The sequence below is a fragment of the Physeter macrocephalus genome, chromosome 6, assembly GCF_002837175.3.
Source record: "Physeter macrocephalus isolate SW-GA chromosome 6, ASM283717v5, whole genome shotgun sequence".
NCBI classification, from domain to species: Eukaryota; Metazoa; Chordata; class Mammalia; order Artiodactyla; family Physeteridae; genus Physeter; species Physeter macrocephalus.
Window position 1 is genome coordinate 36,648,896 of NC_041219.1, and position 20,064 is coordinate 36,668,959.

General features: G+C 43.9%; 1 protein-coding gene across 1 annotated transcript in view; it reads right to left on the reverse strand.

Annotated features, from left to right (window-relative positions):
- Window positions 1-20,064, reverse strand: part of LOC102991671 (putative tetratricopeptide repeat protein 41) — a 63,865-nt gene that overhangs the window by 18,151 nt on the left and 25,650 nt on the right. Inside the window, 3 exon segments of the mRNA XM_028490510.2 lie at window positions 5,707-5,847; window positions 16,656-17,223; window positions 17,699-17,897. Coding sequence (XP_028346311.1) covers window positions 17,199-17,223; window positions 17,699-17,897 — 224 coding nt within the window. The 3' untranslated portion in view covers window positions 5,707-5,847; window positions 16,656-17,198.

Sequence of the window (20,064 nt, forward strand, 5' to 3'; positions counted from 1 at the left end):
CCCGCCCAAGAAAGGCTCATTTCATAATGAACTTGCAAAAGATTGCATGCTTTACAGCATTTCTTGGGGAATTCTAAATACTTATAAAATGAGAGTTATAGCGAAACATTTATGGGGAGACACTGCAAACCAAAAATAAATTTTGGAAAATGTTTTCACAGGTTGTTAGTTAATGGTAATGAAAATTTTCGAAGGTGAGAATAACATGATGATGTCTTGCAGCTGTTAAAGCTCCCAGAGGAGGTATTATTTAAAATCCTAACGAACACCTAAAAACGCTATCTAAGTGGACCTTGAATTCAAGTGTGACCAGAGATCTGTTAACTTTAAGTTCGATACTCTTTTGCTTAGAATTTCAATTTCCTTTCCTGGTTTAGCATGTTTATTTCAGGGGTACTTAAACTTCATTACCTTAAATCACTCCTCTATCAAAACCTTATCAATGCATAAGAATACACTAGTTGGTTATAATCTTTTAAATGAGAGTTAGTTATTTAAATAATAATGAGTTATTAATATTTCAGAAAACTTAATATTAACAAGACTATATGTGAATATGTTTGGTAACTAATAAAGCCATATTCAGATGGTCATAACCATCACTGGTTATGGAATACTTTATGCTGTACTGAAATATTAGCCCAGGACAGGACTGACTGAGCCTGGCTCCCTGGCGGGAATTCTTTCTGCTCTCGGGCACCTACTGAAAGTGACCGTCTATGGCTTGACCCAGAGCTTTCCAATAAGTGTCTTGCAAACAGGTTACACCTAGTCTGAGATACTGATCTCAGCCCCGGAGGCAGCTGGTTGTGGTGTGGAATCCCTGGACCCATAGTCTTTTACACTCCCTCACGGGTATCTCTCAAAGTGCCCCCTTCTCGGCAGCTATCCTAGGTCTCAGCCTTAGTGCTCACACTTCCCATCCTCCACTTCAAGGTGGCCTGCATGCTGACTTTACTGAGATCAAACCTACTCTGAAAGATTGCCCTCAGATATTGGTTAGGATCACGACTGGCTGCAATTAACAGAAAACCCAAACTAACAGTGGCTTGATTTCTCTGTCATGCAAAAGTCACAAAGTGGATGACCCAGGGCTATAGACACACCACAATGTCAGAGACACGGTTCCTCTTATCTCACTGTTTGACCTTGCCTGACCTCCATTCCCCAGGACACCTCTTGGTCTAAAATGGCTGTTGCATCACCAGCCATCACAGCCACAATCCAAACAGCAGGAAGGAGGAAAGAGGAGAGGGAGGGCACACCCTTCACTTCATGGAAACTTCTCAGAAGTTATCCACAGCAACTCCATTTACATCCCATCAGCCAAAACTTAGGCATGTGCTCATATCTAGCTTCAAGGGAACCTGGGAAATGTAGTCTTCTTTCCAAACAGTCCAGGAGTGGGGTGGGGACATTACTTACTACAAAAGGGGGACTAGATATTGGGAAATTATAGTCTCTGGTATACCTCACTTACCCTTTTCTTTTAAATTTCTAATTAGCAGTGTTTTCACCTATTTTCTTCCCTCCTGCCTACGCCAGAGGAAGGGATGCCCAACCTCCTTACCAAGGAACTGCCCCTTCCCAAGCTCTCGAAGTCCTGTGTTCCTCACAGAGTCCCCACCAGCATCTCCAATCCACCTCTCTCCCTGGCTCGTTTCCTGCTCCACACAAACACATAAATCCTGGATGAAACCTAACTTGAACCTGGTACTATCTTAACTTTTCATCTTTCTCCTTTTACTGACACACTTCTCAAACAGGTATTAGCACATGTGCTTCCCCATTTCATTATCACACACTCACCTCTTAAAGCTCTGCAGTTTGGCTCCTACCACACATACCCCCTTCCATCTCAGGGGTTACCACCGACCTTTGCTCACCAGACCCAGGGGCCTTCTTTCAGTCCTCATTTGCCCAGGCCTCTAAGGAGCAGTTGATGCTGTTAGCCACTCCCTCTTTGATTTGGGGAAACTAGGATATCCTTACTCTCTTCCAATCTCTCACTCCTGTACAGGTGTTTTCCCTTTCCTCCTTTTAAGGATAAGTAATTTTCCAATGACCAATTCCTACTGTCATTCAGAGATCTTGTTTCCCCATGGTTTTAGCATTCACATGTATGTACATGTCTCTCCAGTCTCTTTCCAGACTTCTAACCCTATGTTTCCCCAGCTGGCTGGATACTCCCCTTGGGTATTTTTCCTGAACTGCAAACTCAGCAGTTTAAATGTTAAAAATTCATCATCCTCTCTCCAAATCCAGGCTCCTCTTTGAATTTCCCCACGTCCATCATCAGACTCAAATCATCAGGGTCTCCTTGACTTCTCCCCATGTCACGGCCACGTTTCCAATCGGTCTGAGTCAGGCAGAATCCCCTGTCACAGGGAGGATGACAGCTCCCAATCTACCACCAGCCCACAGTGGTCCTTTGACCCTTGAGTCTCACTGCCCACATTGCCAGGAATACTAATCGGCGTGTCAAATGCAGCCATATAGTGTCAGTATCCTCTTTATGAAGACATGTCTTTTATTCCCCTCTTACTCCAGGCCATCTGCTTCTTGAGGGCAGAGACCCCACGATCCAAGAATCGAGTTCTGTGCTTCATGGGTATTCAGTAAACATCTGTTGATATGCCCAGTGATTGTGAAGCATTCTTAGGTCATGGTCTGTACTGGCCACCACCTATGGAGCCCTGACTGAGCAAAGCTCTTAAACTGCATAACCTCAGTGGATATTTGTAGAAACCCTAGGAAATAGGGATTATTACTCCTCTATTACAAGCAGGGAAACTGAGGCTCAGTGAGGTTAAATCAATCCCCCTAGCTCACGTGGCTAGCCAGTGGGAGAACAAGGGTGTCCAACCCAGACTGGCCTATTTTCAAAGCTCTGCTCTGCACATTTTCTTAACAAGTGAGCCTCTGATGCATAAACAGAGGCCCCTTCACAAAAGTATCCTTTGGTTTTCCTGCAGCCTGATGCACCTACTGTGAAATACTAGGGGGAGAGTCATGAGACTTACTTTTTTAACAAGCATACTTGCTGCTATAAATCAGGGTTTCCCAGCCTCAGCACTACTGACTTCTGTGCCATCTAATACTTTGACATGGGGGGCGGCAGGGCTGGCCTGTGTAGTGTAGGATGTTTAGAGCATCCCTGGCCTCTACCCACTAGATGCCGTTAGCAAGCCCCCGCCAAGCTGTGACAACCAAAAGGTCTCCAACATCGCTAGATGGTCCTTGACAAACAAAATTGCCTCCCAGTTGAAAACCTCTGCACCAAAACTTTAAAATAACCTAATCCGAAGAAATTACAAAAGTGGTTTGGCATGGAATGTATATAGCACAAATAATAAGCTCTTTCCCCTCAAGAATGTTCAGTACATATTTCAAAGAAGTGGTTATTGCCCAAAATCGTTTTAGAACTTCTCTTTGGGAAGGGCCTTCAGAGCCTAAAAAAATTATTCTGATAGTCTCCATGATGGCTAATCCCAAAGAACTGTTGCAAAAATATTTTGAGAATAAAATCATAAGATTGATGCCTCTGGAAGGAGTGCTTTGAAGTGGGAAATCCTCTCTGAACGTCTCAGCTTTGTCATGCTTCCCGTGCAGCCACCTTCTCCCTTCACCCCACCTAGTCCACAGGTTACGCTTCATCACCGTTGGAGATGCTGGCAGTGACTGGGCGCTCCATGAGGGCAGAAACTGTGCCCGCCTTGCCTACTGCTATCACCCCAACTCCCAGCACAGAGCTCAGTCTGGGCAAGGCCCTCAGGGAATGTTAGCCGAGTGGAGGACTGAGTGAATGAATGAGTGAATGAGTCAGTGAATGAGTGAATGGTTGAGTGAATGGCTGAGTGAATAGATGACCGAATGAGTGAGTTAATGAATGAATGAGTGAATGAGTCAGTGAATGAGTGAATGGATGAGGGAATGACTAAGTGAATGAGGGAATGGATGAATGAATGAATGGATGGATGAATGAATGAGTGGTCGACTGAGCGAATGGCTGAAATCAGGCACTCAGTGATGACCTAATAAAATAATTGGTGCTTTCCAGAAAGACACATGTCAGTGATGAAAATCTGGACCTCGTGGAGAAAAAAGTATTTGGTGCGGGGAGAAATTCCATAATCAAAATAAGATATCAGAGAATCACTGGACTCTACTTTGAAAATGCAAGAGTGGTCAAAATAGCTTAAATCAAACTCTTATTATCTCTAAGCTAGGCCTCAGTTACTTTTTAACCCATGGACGGCAAGAATGAAACAGCTTAAGACCTCACTATGTGCCACACATTGTTTGAAGTGCTTTGTGCCCCTGCTTACTTCACCCTGTTAACAGCCCCGTGAGGCAGATCTTAGAACCCTCAACAATGAGAACTCTGAGTCAGAGGTTCAAATTTTTGCCAAAGTCGCACAGCAGGAAGTGCCAAAGCACTTTAAATCTGGGTCAGTCTGTAAATAGCCCAGGCTGATGCACTACTCCACACTACCTTCTAAGGACACAAAGTACTGGCAAATTCAAATTGATTCACTGATTCATTTGTCACATTTACTAAGCACCCAGAGGTTGTAAGACACCATGGTACATACAAAAATTGGTAAACAAGCATGGCCTCTGCAATAAAGGGACTTGAAGATCTTGAGTCTTATAAATCTCTTTAGATAGAATTCCTTCTAGAAAGATGTATGTTGATGGAGCAGAGACAGAGCTTTATGAACATTTGAAGGCCTTTGTTTTAAAACACAAATAGCTTTGTCTTGGGTTACACTCCCCTTGGCCCATAAAATACTACAATCGGTAAACATTTACGGGCCTCCCTCTGCTGTGGCCTCTCCCGTTGCGGAGCACAGGCTCCGGACGCGCAAGCTCAGCGGCCATGGCTCACGGGCCCAGCCGCTCCGCGGCACGTGGGATCCTCCCGGACCGGGGCGCGAACCTGATTCCCCTGCATTGGCAGGCGGACGCGCAACCACTGCGCCACCAGGGAAGCCCAACATTTATAATTTTTTAAAGGATAGTTAAATGTCATCCTAAGAATAGTTACAGTTATATGTCATGAGTGAAAGTTTCATTGTATTCAACAAGCCCAAAAGTTTCTATTTCAGGAAAAGTAAATCAATAGAGGGACAAGATAATCAATCAACCTTCCCCAACATCTTTATGAAAATTATAACCACCTAGAGGGGTGGGATAGGGAGGGTGGGAGGGAGGGAGATGCAAGAGGGAGGGGATATGGGGATATGTGTATGCATATGGCTGATTCACTTTGTTGTACAGCAGAAACTAACACATGCATTGTGAAGCAATTATACTCCAATAAAGATGTAGAAAAAAGGAAAATTATAACCAACTCTTTAACCAGTATTTTATTAGTTTATTTCAACCCACTACCCTCGTTCCCATTTTGTTTTATGAACATTCCTTTTTTCCCTCCAAAATGACATCTACTGGTATCCATGCATTCAGTAGTGACTCCCATCTATTTACTGGTTGTCGTCACTAATATACAGTTTGGGACACAGATTAAAATCAAAGCTTCCTCACTGATGAACATAAGTAATAATTATTTATTATTCATTATTCATTAGTTCCTCTATTTGTGGACTAAATTATAAACAAACAAAGGTAAATGATATCTGAAAATACCTAACACAAATTGAATAATGTTTGAAGGATTTAAAAAATTATTTCCCAATTTACCTGCACTAACATGTTCTCAACACTCAAGAATAACTCTTCTGCTTCATTGGTCTTGCCCAGAAGCTTCAGAAATCTCGCAATAAAGAACATTAATCCAGCATTTGTCAGTGGCAGTAACCTCAGAAAGTCTGCATTCCAGCACTAGAATGGAAAGAAAGGTAAATAATCCTAAAGCATATTTGGAAAGGAACAAAGAGTGCTTACCACTTAATCTTGATACAAGTTAAATATTAAATACATTTTCTATATTTCACTGTTTCTCTCTCAAAGGATCAGCACTTTGCTTTTATTAAGGTTTACATATATTACCAAGTATCTTAAACTACCACATGAAAAATAAGTCAAGGCCTTTAACTAATCCTCATATGTAAATTTTGAAAACCAGAGAGTCAAAAAAGAGTATTTCTCTAGCTCAATCCATATATTGTCGTCATTTGTATTGGGGAGTGATTTTCAGGCAAGAAATAAAAGGCATTTAAATTTCTTATACAATTCTGCCCTCTGTTGCAACTGTCTTGAATTACTAGCTTTAGCAGAAAGAACAAAATGTTAAAAGAACAAAATAGGGAGCATACCTCTGTGTGTGTGTGTGTGTGTGTGAGTGTGTGTGTGTGTGTGTGTGTGTGTGTGTGTGTGTGCAGTTATACCTTATCGTGTACAAATGAAAATATACAGTTTCTGAACTTGAAGACTCAATTAAATACATGGTACCACAAAGTCATCATTTTCAGAATTTCTCTTTCCGAACATTACAGTATCTAAACTTCTACATTTGTCCATTTGTTACATTTCAAACTGTTGTGCCTAATGTGTCTAACACAAATATATTCTTACTCCTCATCTGTTCCTTTGGACAAACTGTAGGCAACCCAGACCTTGGCTACCCTCTTGCTTTCTTTCTGCCAACTTTTCTGTGGATCCCCATTCGTGCACGGAATAAATGTTCAGTGAACACCAATGTGTCAGGCAACATTCCAGGCTCTGAACACCAAACACAGCAGACAAGGGTGCAGCCCTCAGCATCAGGGAGGCCGCCAGGAGCCTCTGAACCATAGCTATGGTGCCTTGGGTTGGGGAGCAAAAACTACACAGAGCCAGGGGAGAGAGAGCGCTGAGGGCCAGAGTCCAAGACATTTGTCCGCAGTGGCTGTCTGAGCAAAGGGGCCTGAGGTGGGTAAAAGAACTGAGGGGTAGAGCTAAGTGATGCGGGACCCTAAGAACCAGAAGTGGCTGCTCAGAACAGGCAGAAAAGGGCAGTGTGGACACAAAGCTAAGGGACAGGATTCTGTCTAGAAGTGGGACTTTCACACATTCCAAGAGGGTTACTAAGTCCAGACTCCTGTCAAGAGCTCAGGTTGGGATGCATGGTGTTCATCACTAAGGGGCCATTCAGCACCCACACCATGCCTAGTGTTGCTCCAGGCACTGGGGATACAGCAGTGAACACGAGAGGTAGAGCCCTGCTCTCAAGGAGTTTATACCCCAGCAGCTGGGAGGGTCGGAGGCAGGGGAGAGGGGAGCAGAGATAGACAATTTTAAAAAGAAACAAGACAAAGTCTGGTAGCAGTAAAAGCTATGCAAAGAATTAAAACATGTTAACATAACAGAGAATGACTAAGTACAGCGTTAGATTGGGAGGTCACCCTGAGAGGGTGACACTGCAGCAAGATCTAAATAACCAGAAAGAACCAGTACTACAATGAGTGGGAAGGACATTCCTGGCAGGGGGAACAGTTGGTGTCAAGGCCCAAAGGCAGAATGTACTTGAAGGACAAAAAGAAGGCCAGGGTCTTACAAAATGAGGCTACCCAGCCATGGAGGGGCCAGACTGTATAAGGCATTGTAGGCAAAACTAAGGAGTTTAGATTTTAGTATAAGTGCAACAGCAGACCAGTGGAGTTGTCTTAATCTGCAAAGTGACATGATATGGTTTACATTCTTAAAAACTCATCTTGGCTACTATGCGGACAATGGACTTTGTAGGAACAAAAATGAAAGTAGGAAGACCAGTTCAGAGGCCAAGGGAGAGGGGATGGTGGCTAGGGCTCACTAGAGTGATGCTAGTGAAAAGCCGAGGTTAGTATGACACCTCTAACCTCTCCTCTTCCACATCATCCTGGGAGTCCTAGCTAGTGCAATAAGACAGGAAAAGGAAATAAAAGAAATATATATATATATATGGAAGGAAGAAATAAAACAATCTTTCTTCACAAATGGCATGATAGTCTATGTAGAAAATCCAAAAAAATAAACAAAAAACCTCCTGGAAATAATAAGCATTTATAGCAAGGTTACAGGATACAAGACTAATATTCAAAAGCCAACTGTGGGACTTCCCTGGTGGTCCAGTGGTAAAGAATCAGCCATCCAATGCAGGGGACGTGCGGTTCAATCCCTGGTTGGGGAACTAAGATCCCACATGCCGTGGGGCAACTAAACCTGTACACCACAACTACTGAGCCCACAAGCTTCAACTAGAGAGCCTGCGTGCCACAACTACAGAGCCCACATGCTCTGGAGCCCCGGCACCGCAACTAGAGAGAAGCCCATGCACCACAACTAGAGAGAACCCATGAACTGCAAGGAAAGATCCTGCATGCTGCAACTAAGACCCAACACAGCCCCAAAAAAAAAAAAGGCCAATTGTTCTCCTAAGTGCCAGCAATGAACAATTGGAATTAGAGATTTAAAACATATTACTATTTATAATAGAACACCAAAAATGAAGTACTTAGGTATAAATCTAACAAAATATGTATATGATCTATATGCATAACATTACCAAAGTCTGATGAAAGATATCAAAGAAGATCTAAATAAACAGATATACCATGTTGATGGATTGGAATGTTCAGCACTGTTAAGAAGCTTGACCTATAGATTCAATGCAATCCCAATAAAAATCTTCTATAGAAGTCCAACCAACCTTTGACAAAGCAGCAAAGACAATTCAATGGAGATTGCCTAATTAACAAATGGTGCTGGAATAATTGGACATCCATGCGTAAAAAAAATTAATCTAGACACAGACATTACACTTTCACCAAAAAATTACTCAAAATTGATAATAGACCTAAATATAAAATGAAATACTATAAAACTTTTAGAAGGAAATGCAGAAGAAAAGCTATGTGACCTTGGATTTGGTGACGAGTTATTAAATACAATACCAAAAGCACCATTCATGAAAAAATATTAAGTTAGACTTTATTAAAATTTAAAACTTCTGCTCTGTGAAAGTCACTATTAAGAGAATGAAAAGACAAGCCACAGATTGGGAGAAAATATTTGTAAAATATATATCTGAAAAAGGATTTCTATCCAAAATACACAAAGAACTCTTAAAACTCAACAATAAGATATGTAAAGATGCTCAACATTATTTGCCATTAGGAAATTGCAAATTAAAACAATAAGATATCACCACACACCTATTAGAATGGCTAAAATCAAAAAAGTTGACAATACCAAATGCTAGCAAGGATACAGAACAACAGAAACTCTCATTCATTGCTCATGGGAATGCAAAATGGTACAGTCCCTTCAGAAGATGATTTGGCAGTTTCTTATAAAGCTAAACATAGTCTTACCATACAATCCAGCAATCATGTTCCTAGGTATTTACTCAACTGATTAATAAACTTGGCATGCAAATGTTTATAGCAAACGTTTGTCCTTCAATAAGTGAATAGGTAAACTGTGGTACATTCGCACCCTGGAATATTATTCAGCATTAAAAAGAAATGAGGTGTTGGGATTTCCCTGGTGGCGCAGTGGTTGAGAATCCGCCTGCCAATACAGGGGACACAGGTTTGATCCCTGGTCCGGGAAGATCCCACATGCCGCAGAGCCACTAAGCCCGTGCTCCACAACTACTGAGCCTGCGCTCTGGAGCCCGCAAGCCACAACTATGGAGCCCATGTGCCACAACTACTGAGCTTGTGCTCTAGAGCCCGTGAACCACAGCTACTGAGCCTGCGCCACAACTACTGAAGCCCGCATGCCTAGAGCCCGCGCTCCGCAACAAGCAAAGCCACCGCAATGAGACGCCTGCGCGCCACAACAAAGAGTAGTCCCCGCTCGCCGCAACTAGAGAAAGCCCACGCACAGCAACAAAGACCCAACGCAGCCATAAGTAAATAAGTAAATAAGTAAATAAGTAAATAAATAAATAAAAATATTTCTACTACTAAAAACAGAAGAAAGAAAGAAAGAAATGAGGTGTCAAGCCATGAAAAGACATGGAGGAATCTTAAATGCATATTCTAATCACAACTGTGTATAACATCCCTGACAGCTTAGAGAAGGGCAGTGATGGTGGAGGTGGACACGTTTGAGAAACACTTAGGAAGTAAAAAATGCCAGGACTCAGTGATGAAATGTATTTGGGGAGGGGATAAAGGAGAGAAAAGTGTCAAGGATTACTCCAAGGTGGTAAATTGAGAGACAGTCCCTGGAACAGACCCTGTTTTGGAGGGATGTTCATGAGTTCAGTTTTAGATGTGTTGGGTGTGAGGAGCTTTGAAGACATCACTCAAGTGGAGAGTTAAGTAGGTCGTTGGGTATGTGAATCTGGGGCTCAGACGATAAGCATGGTTGGGGAAGTAAATATGTGATTCACATACACATGAACAATCACTAAAGCCATAGACACAGGTAATATTCTTACAGTGGAATTAATGAATGAGAGAAGATCCTTAAGGAATTCTAACACTTAGAAGCCAGGTAGAAGAGGAGGAACTAAAAAAGAGACAGAAAAGCTACAGCCAGAGAGATGGAAGATGAACCATGGGAGTATATACCAGTAAAACGGAGACCAAAATGTTTACAAGAGGAGGGCCAGGTCAAAAAATCCATTGACGCTAAGAAGTAAAGTCAGACAAGGACTGAAAATGTTCTTTGGATGACCTGTTCGTGATCTTGCCTATTTTTATTGAAGTGTTCATCATTTTCTTATTGATTTTAAGAGCATTTTTACATATTAGAAATATTGCTATTAATCCTCTGCCTGTTGTGTGTTACAAATATTTTTCCCAGTTATCACTTGCCTTGTAGTTGTGTTTCTGATTTTCTCAGAGTTGATTTGTGTTGTTTTGTTTTACATATGGGAACTTCATGTGTTTATTTAGACAGATTTATCAATTATCTTCTATTTCATGACTTACTCTTTTGCTTTCTTGCTTAGACTCATCCATATTTTCTTATAGTTTTCTTTACATAGAATTTCACTTTCTTATATTTAACTCTAATCCTCCTGGAATTTATTTTGGTGCAATGTTTCAGGTAATTTAACTATTTTTACCAAAAATGTATCATTATCACAGCACTCTTTATTCCATAATCCATCTAATTTGAAAAGCTTCTATCATTTACTAATTTCTTATATCTGCACCTGAGTCTGTCTGAGCGTTCTATTTTGTTCAACTGAGCTATTTTTGCTGCCAGTAGCATTTTTAAAATTATTATTATTGCTTCATAATATGTTTAAATAACTTGAAAATCAAATTACCCTCATTATTTTAAACTTAGTCTCGTACATTTTTTATCCAAGAATTTTGGAATCATTTTGAAAATTTAGAAATATTTTCATCCCATTGGGGTTTCAGTTAGAATTGTCTTATGTCTATAAACCAATTGGGGAAGAATTGACAGCTTTATAACATTGAGTTGCTCCATCCTAGAATATGGTATGTCTCCCTATATACTGAAATCTTATTTTCTGTAATTCTTAAGCGTTTTATAAGAATAAAGATTGTGCACATTTCGTATTAAATTTATTCTTAGATATTTCATATTTTCTGTGGCCATAGCAAATTGTGCTTTTTATTCTTTTAATTTTTCTGTAGAGCTCTTTTGTCCCATTTACCCAAAATATTTAGAGATTCTGAAGGTATCAAGGGCAAAGATTCACACATTAATCATGAAAAGCTGGTGTTTTCCCATGTACTACAATCTTCTGACAAGATCCTGGAATGTAATGCATTTATCCTTTGCCCTAATAGGAAAGCCTGCCCCTTAAAAACAAGATGATTCTCCTCACCCCACCCCATCCACCACCTGGAGGGCAGCCAGCCAGCCATCTGTCAAGATGGAGCCAGGCTGGGACTCATCCTTCTTCCACATCTTCTTCTCACCTTTGACACTGCCCAAAAATGGAACAGCAGCCAGAAATGGGTTTTCTTCAGTTTGATGTGACCCAGGGCTCCAGCCAAAATCAAAAGTATCATGTGGAAGAGAACCTATATAAACTGACCTAGGGCTTCCCTGGTGGCGCCGTGGTTGAGAGTCCGCCTGCCGATGCAGGGGGCACGGGTTCGTGCCCCGGTCCGGGAAGATCCCACATGCCGCGGAGCGGCTGGGCCCGTGAGCCACGGCCGCTGAGCCTGCGCGTCCGGAGCCTGTGCCCCGCAACGGGAGAGGCCACAACAGTGAGAGGCCCGCGTACCGCAAAAAAAAAAAAAAAAAAATTACCTGACCATAAAAGTTGTCTTCTTGACTCAAAGACCTCTCTACTGGCCTATCAATCAGAGGTGCAGCTTCCCCAGCCAGCGCTGCTGGGTAGGGAAGGGGTGGGTCAGGAAGCATCAAGGGGGAAGCGAGTCCCAAACTCAGAACTGCGCATCGTTCCATGAAGCCAAGAAATTAGGCTTCTTGTTCCTGTTGCAGCCACCAGAGGGAGCCGAACCACACAGGCGGGAGGGAGAACTGAGAACAGGGCATACAGAGCAACAGCCTGGGGGACCAGGAGAGGTGTCAGACTGTCTTCCACCCGCAGTCAAACTAACGCCACTGGGCACTCTTAGAAAACTCTCACTTTTCAAGGAACCTACCAGAAGCAGGTAGGGGTCAAAAGTATAAGTAGCTTATTTACCTTTCAGAACAGAATGCACATAAGGAAGAAGGAGCCTCAAAAAGAGAATTCTTAATCATCTCCCGCATGGGGAGGGAGGCTAGGCCCTGTGGTTGGAAGGGTGCTCTGAGGTCCCCATGAATCGGGGCTTTCTTGCTACTTGGACGTGTGCCTACCTGGAAAGCTGCTCTCCACCCAGCAGCAGGATCTGGCCCTTCCTTCCTCAGGTCACTTCTCCCCGCTGGTGCATTTGGGGAAAGGAATTTCTGTCCTACATCCACTCCCCAGCTGGGCCAGTCCTTCTCAGTTATGGCTGGCTCTACCTGTGCTCTTGGCCCTAAACTCCTGCTCCCACCAGGGCGCCTCGTCCCACCTGGGCTTGTGCTTCCAGAAGGTAGTGGCTTCCCGAGGCTGCTTGCTGCCCCCTCTCTGACCTACACTGCCCTAAATGTGGAACACGATGGGTTCTCCCTCCTGCCCCCAAACAGTTTGAAACAGACTTGCTAAAATTGTAGGGGCATCAGAGCAGAGTTTCAACATGACACAGAGAAGAAAATCATTTAAAATGGAATATTAGACACTCAATTAAATGCATTTAATTGATATCCATCCTCACTTTGGGGATTTCTAACTCCCTAGTCTCCTGGTTTTCCTCCTATCTCTGTAACCCCTCTTTCTCTCCTCCTCGCTGCGTGCTTCTCCTCTGCTTACCCCTCGGAGTTCTGTCCTAGGCCCACCTCCCTTCTTCCTGTCCCTGGATGCCCTCATCCCCTCTCCTGGCTTCAATGCCCACAATACGCATGTATCCCTGGCCTGGCTGTCTTTCCCTGAGCCCAGAGACTATGTCTTCCCAACATTCTACCACCACTCCAAACTCAACACAGCTTCTGTCCCCTAAAGCTGCTCCTTTGGGAGTGTTTTCTGTTTCGGCTGATGGCCAGTCGTTCAAGTCAGAACCACGGGAGGCATCTTTGACTCCTCCATCTCCTGTATCCACTTCATAATCAAGTCCTGTGGATTCTGCTTCCCAACCTTCCCCTGCATCTCCATTGCCTCCCCCGTCAGAGCCAACATCGCCTCTCACCCGGGTCATTACCGCTATCAGATGTCCGGCAAGCCAAGCTTGTCCCTTTTTTATTTCATTCTTCACACCGCACCCAACGCGAACTTTCAGAACCAAACCTGGCACCATCTTGCTTAAATCCCCGATGGCTTCCACTGCTCTTCAGATCAGAGCCAGATCCTTAGCATGACCCTCTACACTTGGGTGCCTGCCTTCCCCTGCAGCCCCGGGACTCCCTTCATGCCCACCTCCCATGTGCCCACACTGGGCCAGTTCAGTCCTGCATGCTCACCACTCTTCCTCCCGACTCTGGGAGGCTGTTCCCGCTGCCTTTGTCCAACTAGCTCTCACTCATCCTCCAAGTCTCAGATGAAATGTCACTGCTTCGGGGTGACGTCCACTGTCCCTGAGGCCAGGTCACACCTCCCCGCTCTAGGCTCTGTGCCACCACTGTGTAGCACTCCCCTCAGGCCGAACTGCTCCACAGTGTCTATCTTTTACACGCCAGCAAAAGCTCCATTAAGGCAGGAACCACGTCTGTCGTATCCATCGCTATATCCCTGGCATCTAGCATCATGCTCGGCATAACCTAGGCACTCAGCAAATACTGTTGAATTAAGTTGGAGGAGTGGCAGCATGTGCCCAGACCTCTCAATAGAGAGGGCAGCTCTCCTGAAATCGCAGACTATACAAGAGGATTTCTCGAAAACCTCATTGGAAGAATATTCCAGCTGCACCCAGGAGGGCAGACTGACTCCAGGTCGTGTGCAGCTGCGTAACCATGGCAGAAAAACAAATGTTTGAGGAGGCCCAGGCAGCCAGCTAGACCTCCTGTGGTGATTATATGGGATTCCTGCTATAATTAAACCTTGTTCTGATTAATCTAATGCATCTTCTATTGCTTAGGTGATGATACTTGGCCTTGTGATTTGTACTTTTAGCAACCCCAAAAGGAAAAAAAGGAACCTACACAGTCCTGGAGGGACGTCAAGGATCCCCCGGCGCCCCCCAGCCCCGCACACACACGGCCATGGGCTGACTCTGCCAAGCCGGCGGGAGGTAAGACCCAAAGGTGGACACAGCTACCACACGCAGTGACGTAACGACAGCTTCGCTTCATGAAGATTGACCAGAGAGGGGAAATGAGGGCCACGTAGAGATGACAGAACGGACACGAGAGGCTCTGTGGAAGTAAGCTTTACGAAGATTGACCACAGAGGAGAAATGAGGACCAGGTAGAGATGACAGAATGGACACGAGAGGCTCTATGGAAGTAAAATCTAAGGACTTGGCCTTGATTGAACATGAAGGGTGAGGAAGATGGAAGGTGTCAAAGGCAGTGATGGAGGCCAGGACTCCCTGCTGAGCAGGCCCTGGGGGCCGGGGTAACACAAGAGACTAACCAGTGGCATCTTAGTTGATTGTACAGACAACAACATGCATGCAGAATCACCAGAAGGGCCCTGTGGATGGCTCCAGACTAGTTCAAAGGGACATATTCTGAACTAGGTCCATTTACATCTTGAAAATCCTCACACATTGAAATGTTAGGCTATTCCCTCCCATTTTCAACCCAGCCCCTGGCCCCTTCCATACCATGACACCCATGTGATGACAAGCTACTAATAGTATTATTGCTTGATCAACGTGTAGCATTATCAATTAGAAGCATTATCAAGAAGGACTTCTACCCCCCTTGGAGATCTGATCTTCCCCTGGCTAGTGTCCAGCTTCCTATGACACACAGAACTTCCCCACCTTGTCTCTCACCTCCTATCTCCTTCCCCCATCCTACATCCCTAAGCACTGACACATTTCCTTATGGACCCTGGCTTTATTCAACACGCTGGTATCCCTATGAGTATCACTTGGGTCCTTCCACACGGAGGATGAGTGGATCTGACAGATTCCAAAATTACATAAATCGTACATTGTCATAAGAATAAAGGTAAAGCCCAGATGTCTCAGGACAAAAAGGGATGGAGGTATGGTATCACCCAAATCCATTCTCAACTATCTGAGACACCCTGGGGCAACTTACCTCACTTCTCTAAGACTCAGTTCCCTTAATTTCAATAAAAATATTAATAGTATTAGAGACGTCTTATGAGAATTAAAATAATACATATAAAGTACTTAACTTAGAGCCTGGCATATGACAAATGCTCAAAATCTGTTTATGATCACTAAATGATAAACCCCATATGGGGTTTTTTTAGAGCAGGGATTAGTTTTTGAACTATTTTTGAACTAGTCTGCCTAGTTCGTTGCTATGTCAGCACTGCCCAGTGAGTCCATGTCCTGGGGAAGGTGCACAGTTACTATTTGTTGAAAGAATGAATGAAGGTTACTACTGTTTCATAAGCAAAGAAATAAAGGATGAAGGGGGGGCAAGGGGGCCTACTATGGAGAGCAAAGAGCAGAAAATTAACCAAAGTGTTGTTTAAACCCAAGCCAACAGGCAGAAGGTCAAAGAAGAACAGTCCCAATGCGGATTGAGGCCATCCTTGACAGTAATTGCAAGTTTCCAGCACTGAGTGATAGAGGGAGTTAGTGGCACCCTCAGTAGAGGGAATGTAGAATGAAGAACAAGCTTGGACGTGTAGGTCTGAAACAATTTAGGTTTTGCATCTATTTAATTTGAAGTGGTTACTCAGGAAAGACGTTGATCAAGCAATAATACTATTAGTAGCTCTCGAGAAGTGGGGCATGGACCCTGATACTCTGAAAGGAGGTCAAGGCTGCAAACACGGATCAAGAAGGAAGATGTCAGGGGTGTGGATGAAGCCATGAGAAAGGAGAGAGAAAGAACACTACTGACGCCTGAGAAGCAGCCACCGCAAGATGGCAAAGAGGAGCCGTTTCACATTTAATACTAACAGTGCCTATCTTCAGAAATTGCTGGTTTAAGTGGTGGGAAGGAGGACTCCGAGGTCTGGTGGATTGATCAGAATGATGTGAGGAGACAGAACAGTAACCCTGGGCCACTCTATATCCCAGCAGAATGGACTGCTGAGACATCGCCACTCACTGTACCTGAGAGTGTACATCTCTTCCTCAGTTTGTGGTACTGATCTGCTTTGATCTTGCCCACCGTGAGCAAATAGGCCTCAGTAGCATCATATCCAACTTCCGACAATACACTCCAGTAGTGGATGAGGTGCAGCCTTGTCCAGAAGCTCGGGCTTTGGGTCTTTGATATAAAGTCTGTGATACTTGTAACACAATGTATTAATGGAAGTCATTGTAGCATTTCATGCCTTGAAGGCAGCTTCTATATTTACCACATCCCATTAGCCTCTTCATAAACTTCTGCACTATTATGATGTTAGTAGGTCACCAGATAAATACGAGCCTGTCACTCTTCAGCGGTCGAAGCCAATGCCCCTCCTCTGGCCAGGAGGCCCCTCCTCGGGTCAGGGTCCCTGAATCAGCCGGGGCGAGCCAGCCCCTCCCTCTTCCAAGCTTACCCAGGTCTGTGCCGTTGCTCTAGTGAAGCATTTACCACCATGGACAGCAATTCTCTGGCTCCACACCTTCCCTACTAGATGGAAAGCACCTAAGGCTTGGGGCCATAGCTCATTCACTCCTGCATCCCCAGGGCCTGGAACAACGTGGGAGACAGACAGGGTCAGTGAGAGATGTTTGCTGAATGAATGCACAGGAGGACAAGAAAGAAGGGGAAGGAAGGGAAGGGAGAGGGGTGGAGGGGAAGAAAAGGAAAGAAGGGAGGGAAGGAGCTAGGAGGGTCTAGCAGGAGAACATGGCCACTCCTTTATCCACGCTCAACTACTAGTCCTCCTGTCCCCAGAATGCCTCTTATCTTTGAGAGGAATCCAGTGGGAGTCAGGAAAGGAAAAGAACGCTCTGCAGAGCCAGATGATCAAATGGAGTAAGCCCAGGGATCCATCGGCCATAGACGTTGATGTCAAGTGATGGTCCAGTGCAAATGAATGAACCAGTGTCAAATGAATATATGAATGGATGTGTCCTGCTCAAGGGAACCATGGATACCTCAATGAAGCGCTTAGCAAAGGAAAAGCGAAATCTGCCGAACACGATATAAAAACGAGACTTACCTAGGACTTGAGAGAAAGCTGCACAAATCCTCCCAGCAGCTGCTCATCTTCATGTGCCAAGGCAGCTCCTGATACACTGTCCGGAAAGCCATTTGCCTTTGGAAGTATTTGACCAAGATTCGGTGGAAATGTGCTCTCTTGCGATTCGTTGGCTTCTGAAAGGCATATGGACCGCTCTCTCTGGCGGGAGTGATTACACCTATTTAAAAATCAGTTACAGTTACTTTGCTATACAGCAGAAATTAACACAACATTGTAAATCAACTACACCCCAATAAAATTTTTCTTAATTAAAAAAAAATTTTTAATAAAATAAAAATCAGTTACAGTAGAACACATCTGACTTTTTAGCCTATGAAGACACTATAGCAAACAGATAACAGCTCAGTGGCCATAATTAGAGACAACAAAAGTCAAGGTAGCTGGAAAAAAAAACTGAAATATTAAAAATGTATCCTCTTATAAGGCAGTCAGAATTCATCAAAGAATTAGTTACAGCTATGATCACTGACCTAGATTCTGAGAAACTCTGTGAGCATGTTGACTTTTCATGTTGTCTGCCCCCTCCCCCAAGGAAATATTTGTAACCTACCTTTCAGTTTTAAATATACACCATGGTTACTGCTTAAATAAGCACTTTGAAATATTTGAGGGCATGCATTTTGGAGAAGTTAATCTGCTGCCTGCATCTCATATAGGGCAAGGGGTAGCCGAGCAAATTGAAAGCAAATTGGATTTTGGAGCCAAGATTACTGTACTGCGTTTCCAAAGAGAAATGGTTCCAGTAGATCATAATACCCAGAAACAACCTTCTCTGAAACAAAAGGGTTTTGTTTAATTCAGTCTTGGTGACATATATTCTTGAAAACTGAAATAGAAGTATTTTTAATTTCCTGCTTGACACTTTTTCTTGCAAGACAAATGGGATGCACAGCTGGATAACACGCTAAGCCCAGCTCTTCAGAAGAAATATACCAAAAAGGGAGCCCATTGTTCAAATTACCATTCTGCATTTCCGCTGAAATGAATTTTAGGTCATCTACCCACTTGGAGAGGCGCCGTGCTAGCTGGTCTAAAATGTGCAGATTTGCCCAGATGGCATGTGTGGTGCTTAAAAGACAACTCCCGTCCCCCAATGGGTGGGGCAAAGGCATTTTGTGGGTAGTAAATTGGTAAAGTGGGTGGGGAATGAGAGAAAGAAAGAACTGGGACAAATATTACCCTGACTCCAAGATTTAGAGTGTTAAACACAATGCTTAAAGTATACAAAAACATTTTTGTACCAAACACTGCATTTAATGTTATCTTTTTACAACATAACCTCTTGAGGAGGATATGGAAACCCCTGTCCTGGTTAATTTTACATGTTCACTGACTGGGCTACGGGGGGCCCAGATAGCTGGCAAAACTTTACCTCTGGGTGTGTCTGTGATGGTGTTTCTGGAAGAGATAAGCATTTAAATTGGTAGACTGAATAAAAAAGATTGCCAGCCCTCACCAAAGCAAGTGGGATGAGGGCCTGAATAGAAAAAAAAAAAGCAGAGGACAGGCGAACTTACTCTCTGCTTGAGCTGGAACATTTATCTTCTTCTGCATTCAGACATCAGCACTCCTGGTTCTCAGACCTTCATTCTCGGATTGGGACTTATACCACTGGCTCCCCTGGTTCTCAGGCCTTTGGACTTGGACTATAGCTGTACACACCGTGGGCTTTCCTGGGCCTCCAGCTTGCAGACAGCAGATCATAGGACTCCTCAGCCTCCATAACTGCATGAGCCAAACCCTCATAATAAATCTCTTTCTATAAATCTGTGTATCTATATATTGGCAACAACAAACTGGCACTTGCCATTAGCACTTGCCAACTACCTCTACAAGGATTAAATCATGAGCCGCTGCAGCTGCTGACTTTCAACACCCCCTGAAAGGAGCTCCGGGTGGAGAGCAGAAACGAGGCCCTCCATGCTCTGGGAAAAACTGGCAGAACAGGTCATCAGATAGTCAGATATTTTCAGGAGAAGATTTTATGAGCCCAATTCTTGCATCTCCTTGTATCTAGAAAAGCACTAAAATCCTTCATGGGGACGTCTGCTCCTTGTGACTAGCAGTAACCTTCACGAGACTAGCAGAAACCTTCTTCAAAAAATATGTGCTTGGGCTTCCCTGGTGGCGCGGTGGTTGCGCGTCCGCCTGCCGATGCAGGGGAACCGGATATGTGCTTGACCCAGACATAAACCCAGGCACATATGGTCACCTTATCTTTGATAAAGGAGGCAAGAATATGGAACAGGGTGCTTGACCCAGACATAAACCCAGGCACATATAGTCACCTTATCTTTGATAAAGGAGGCAAGAATATACAGTGG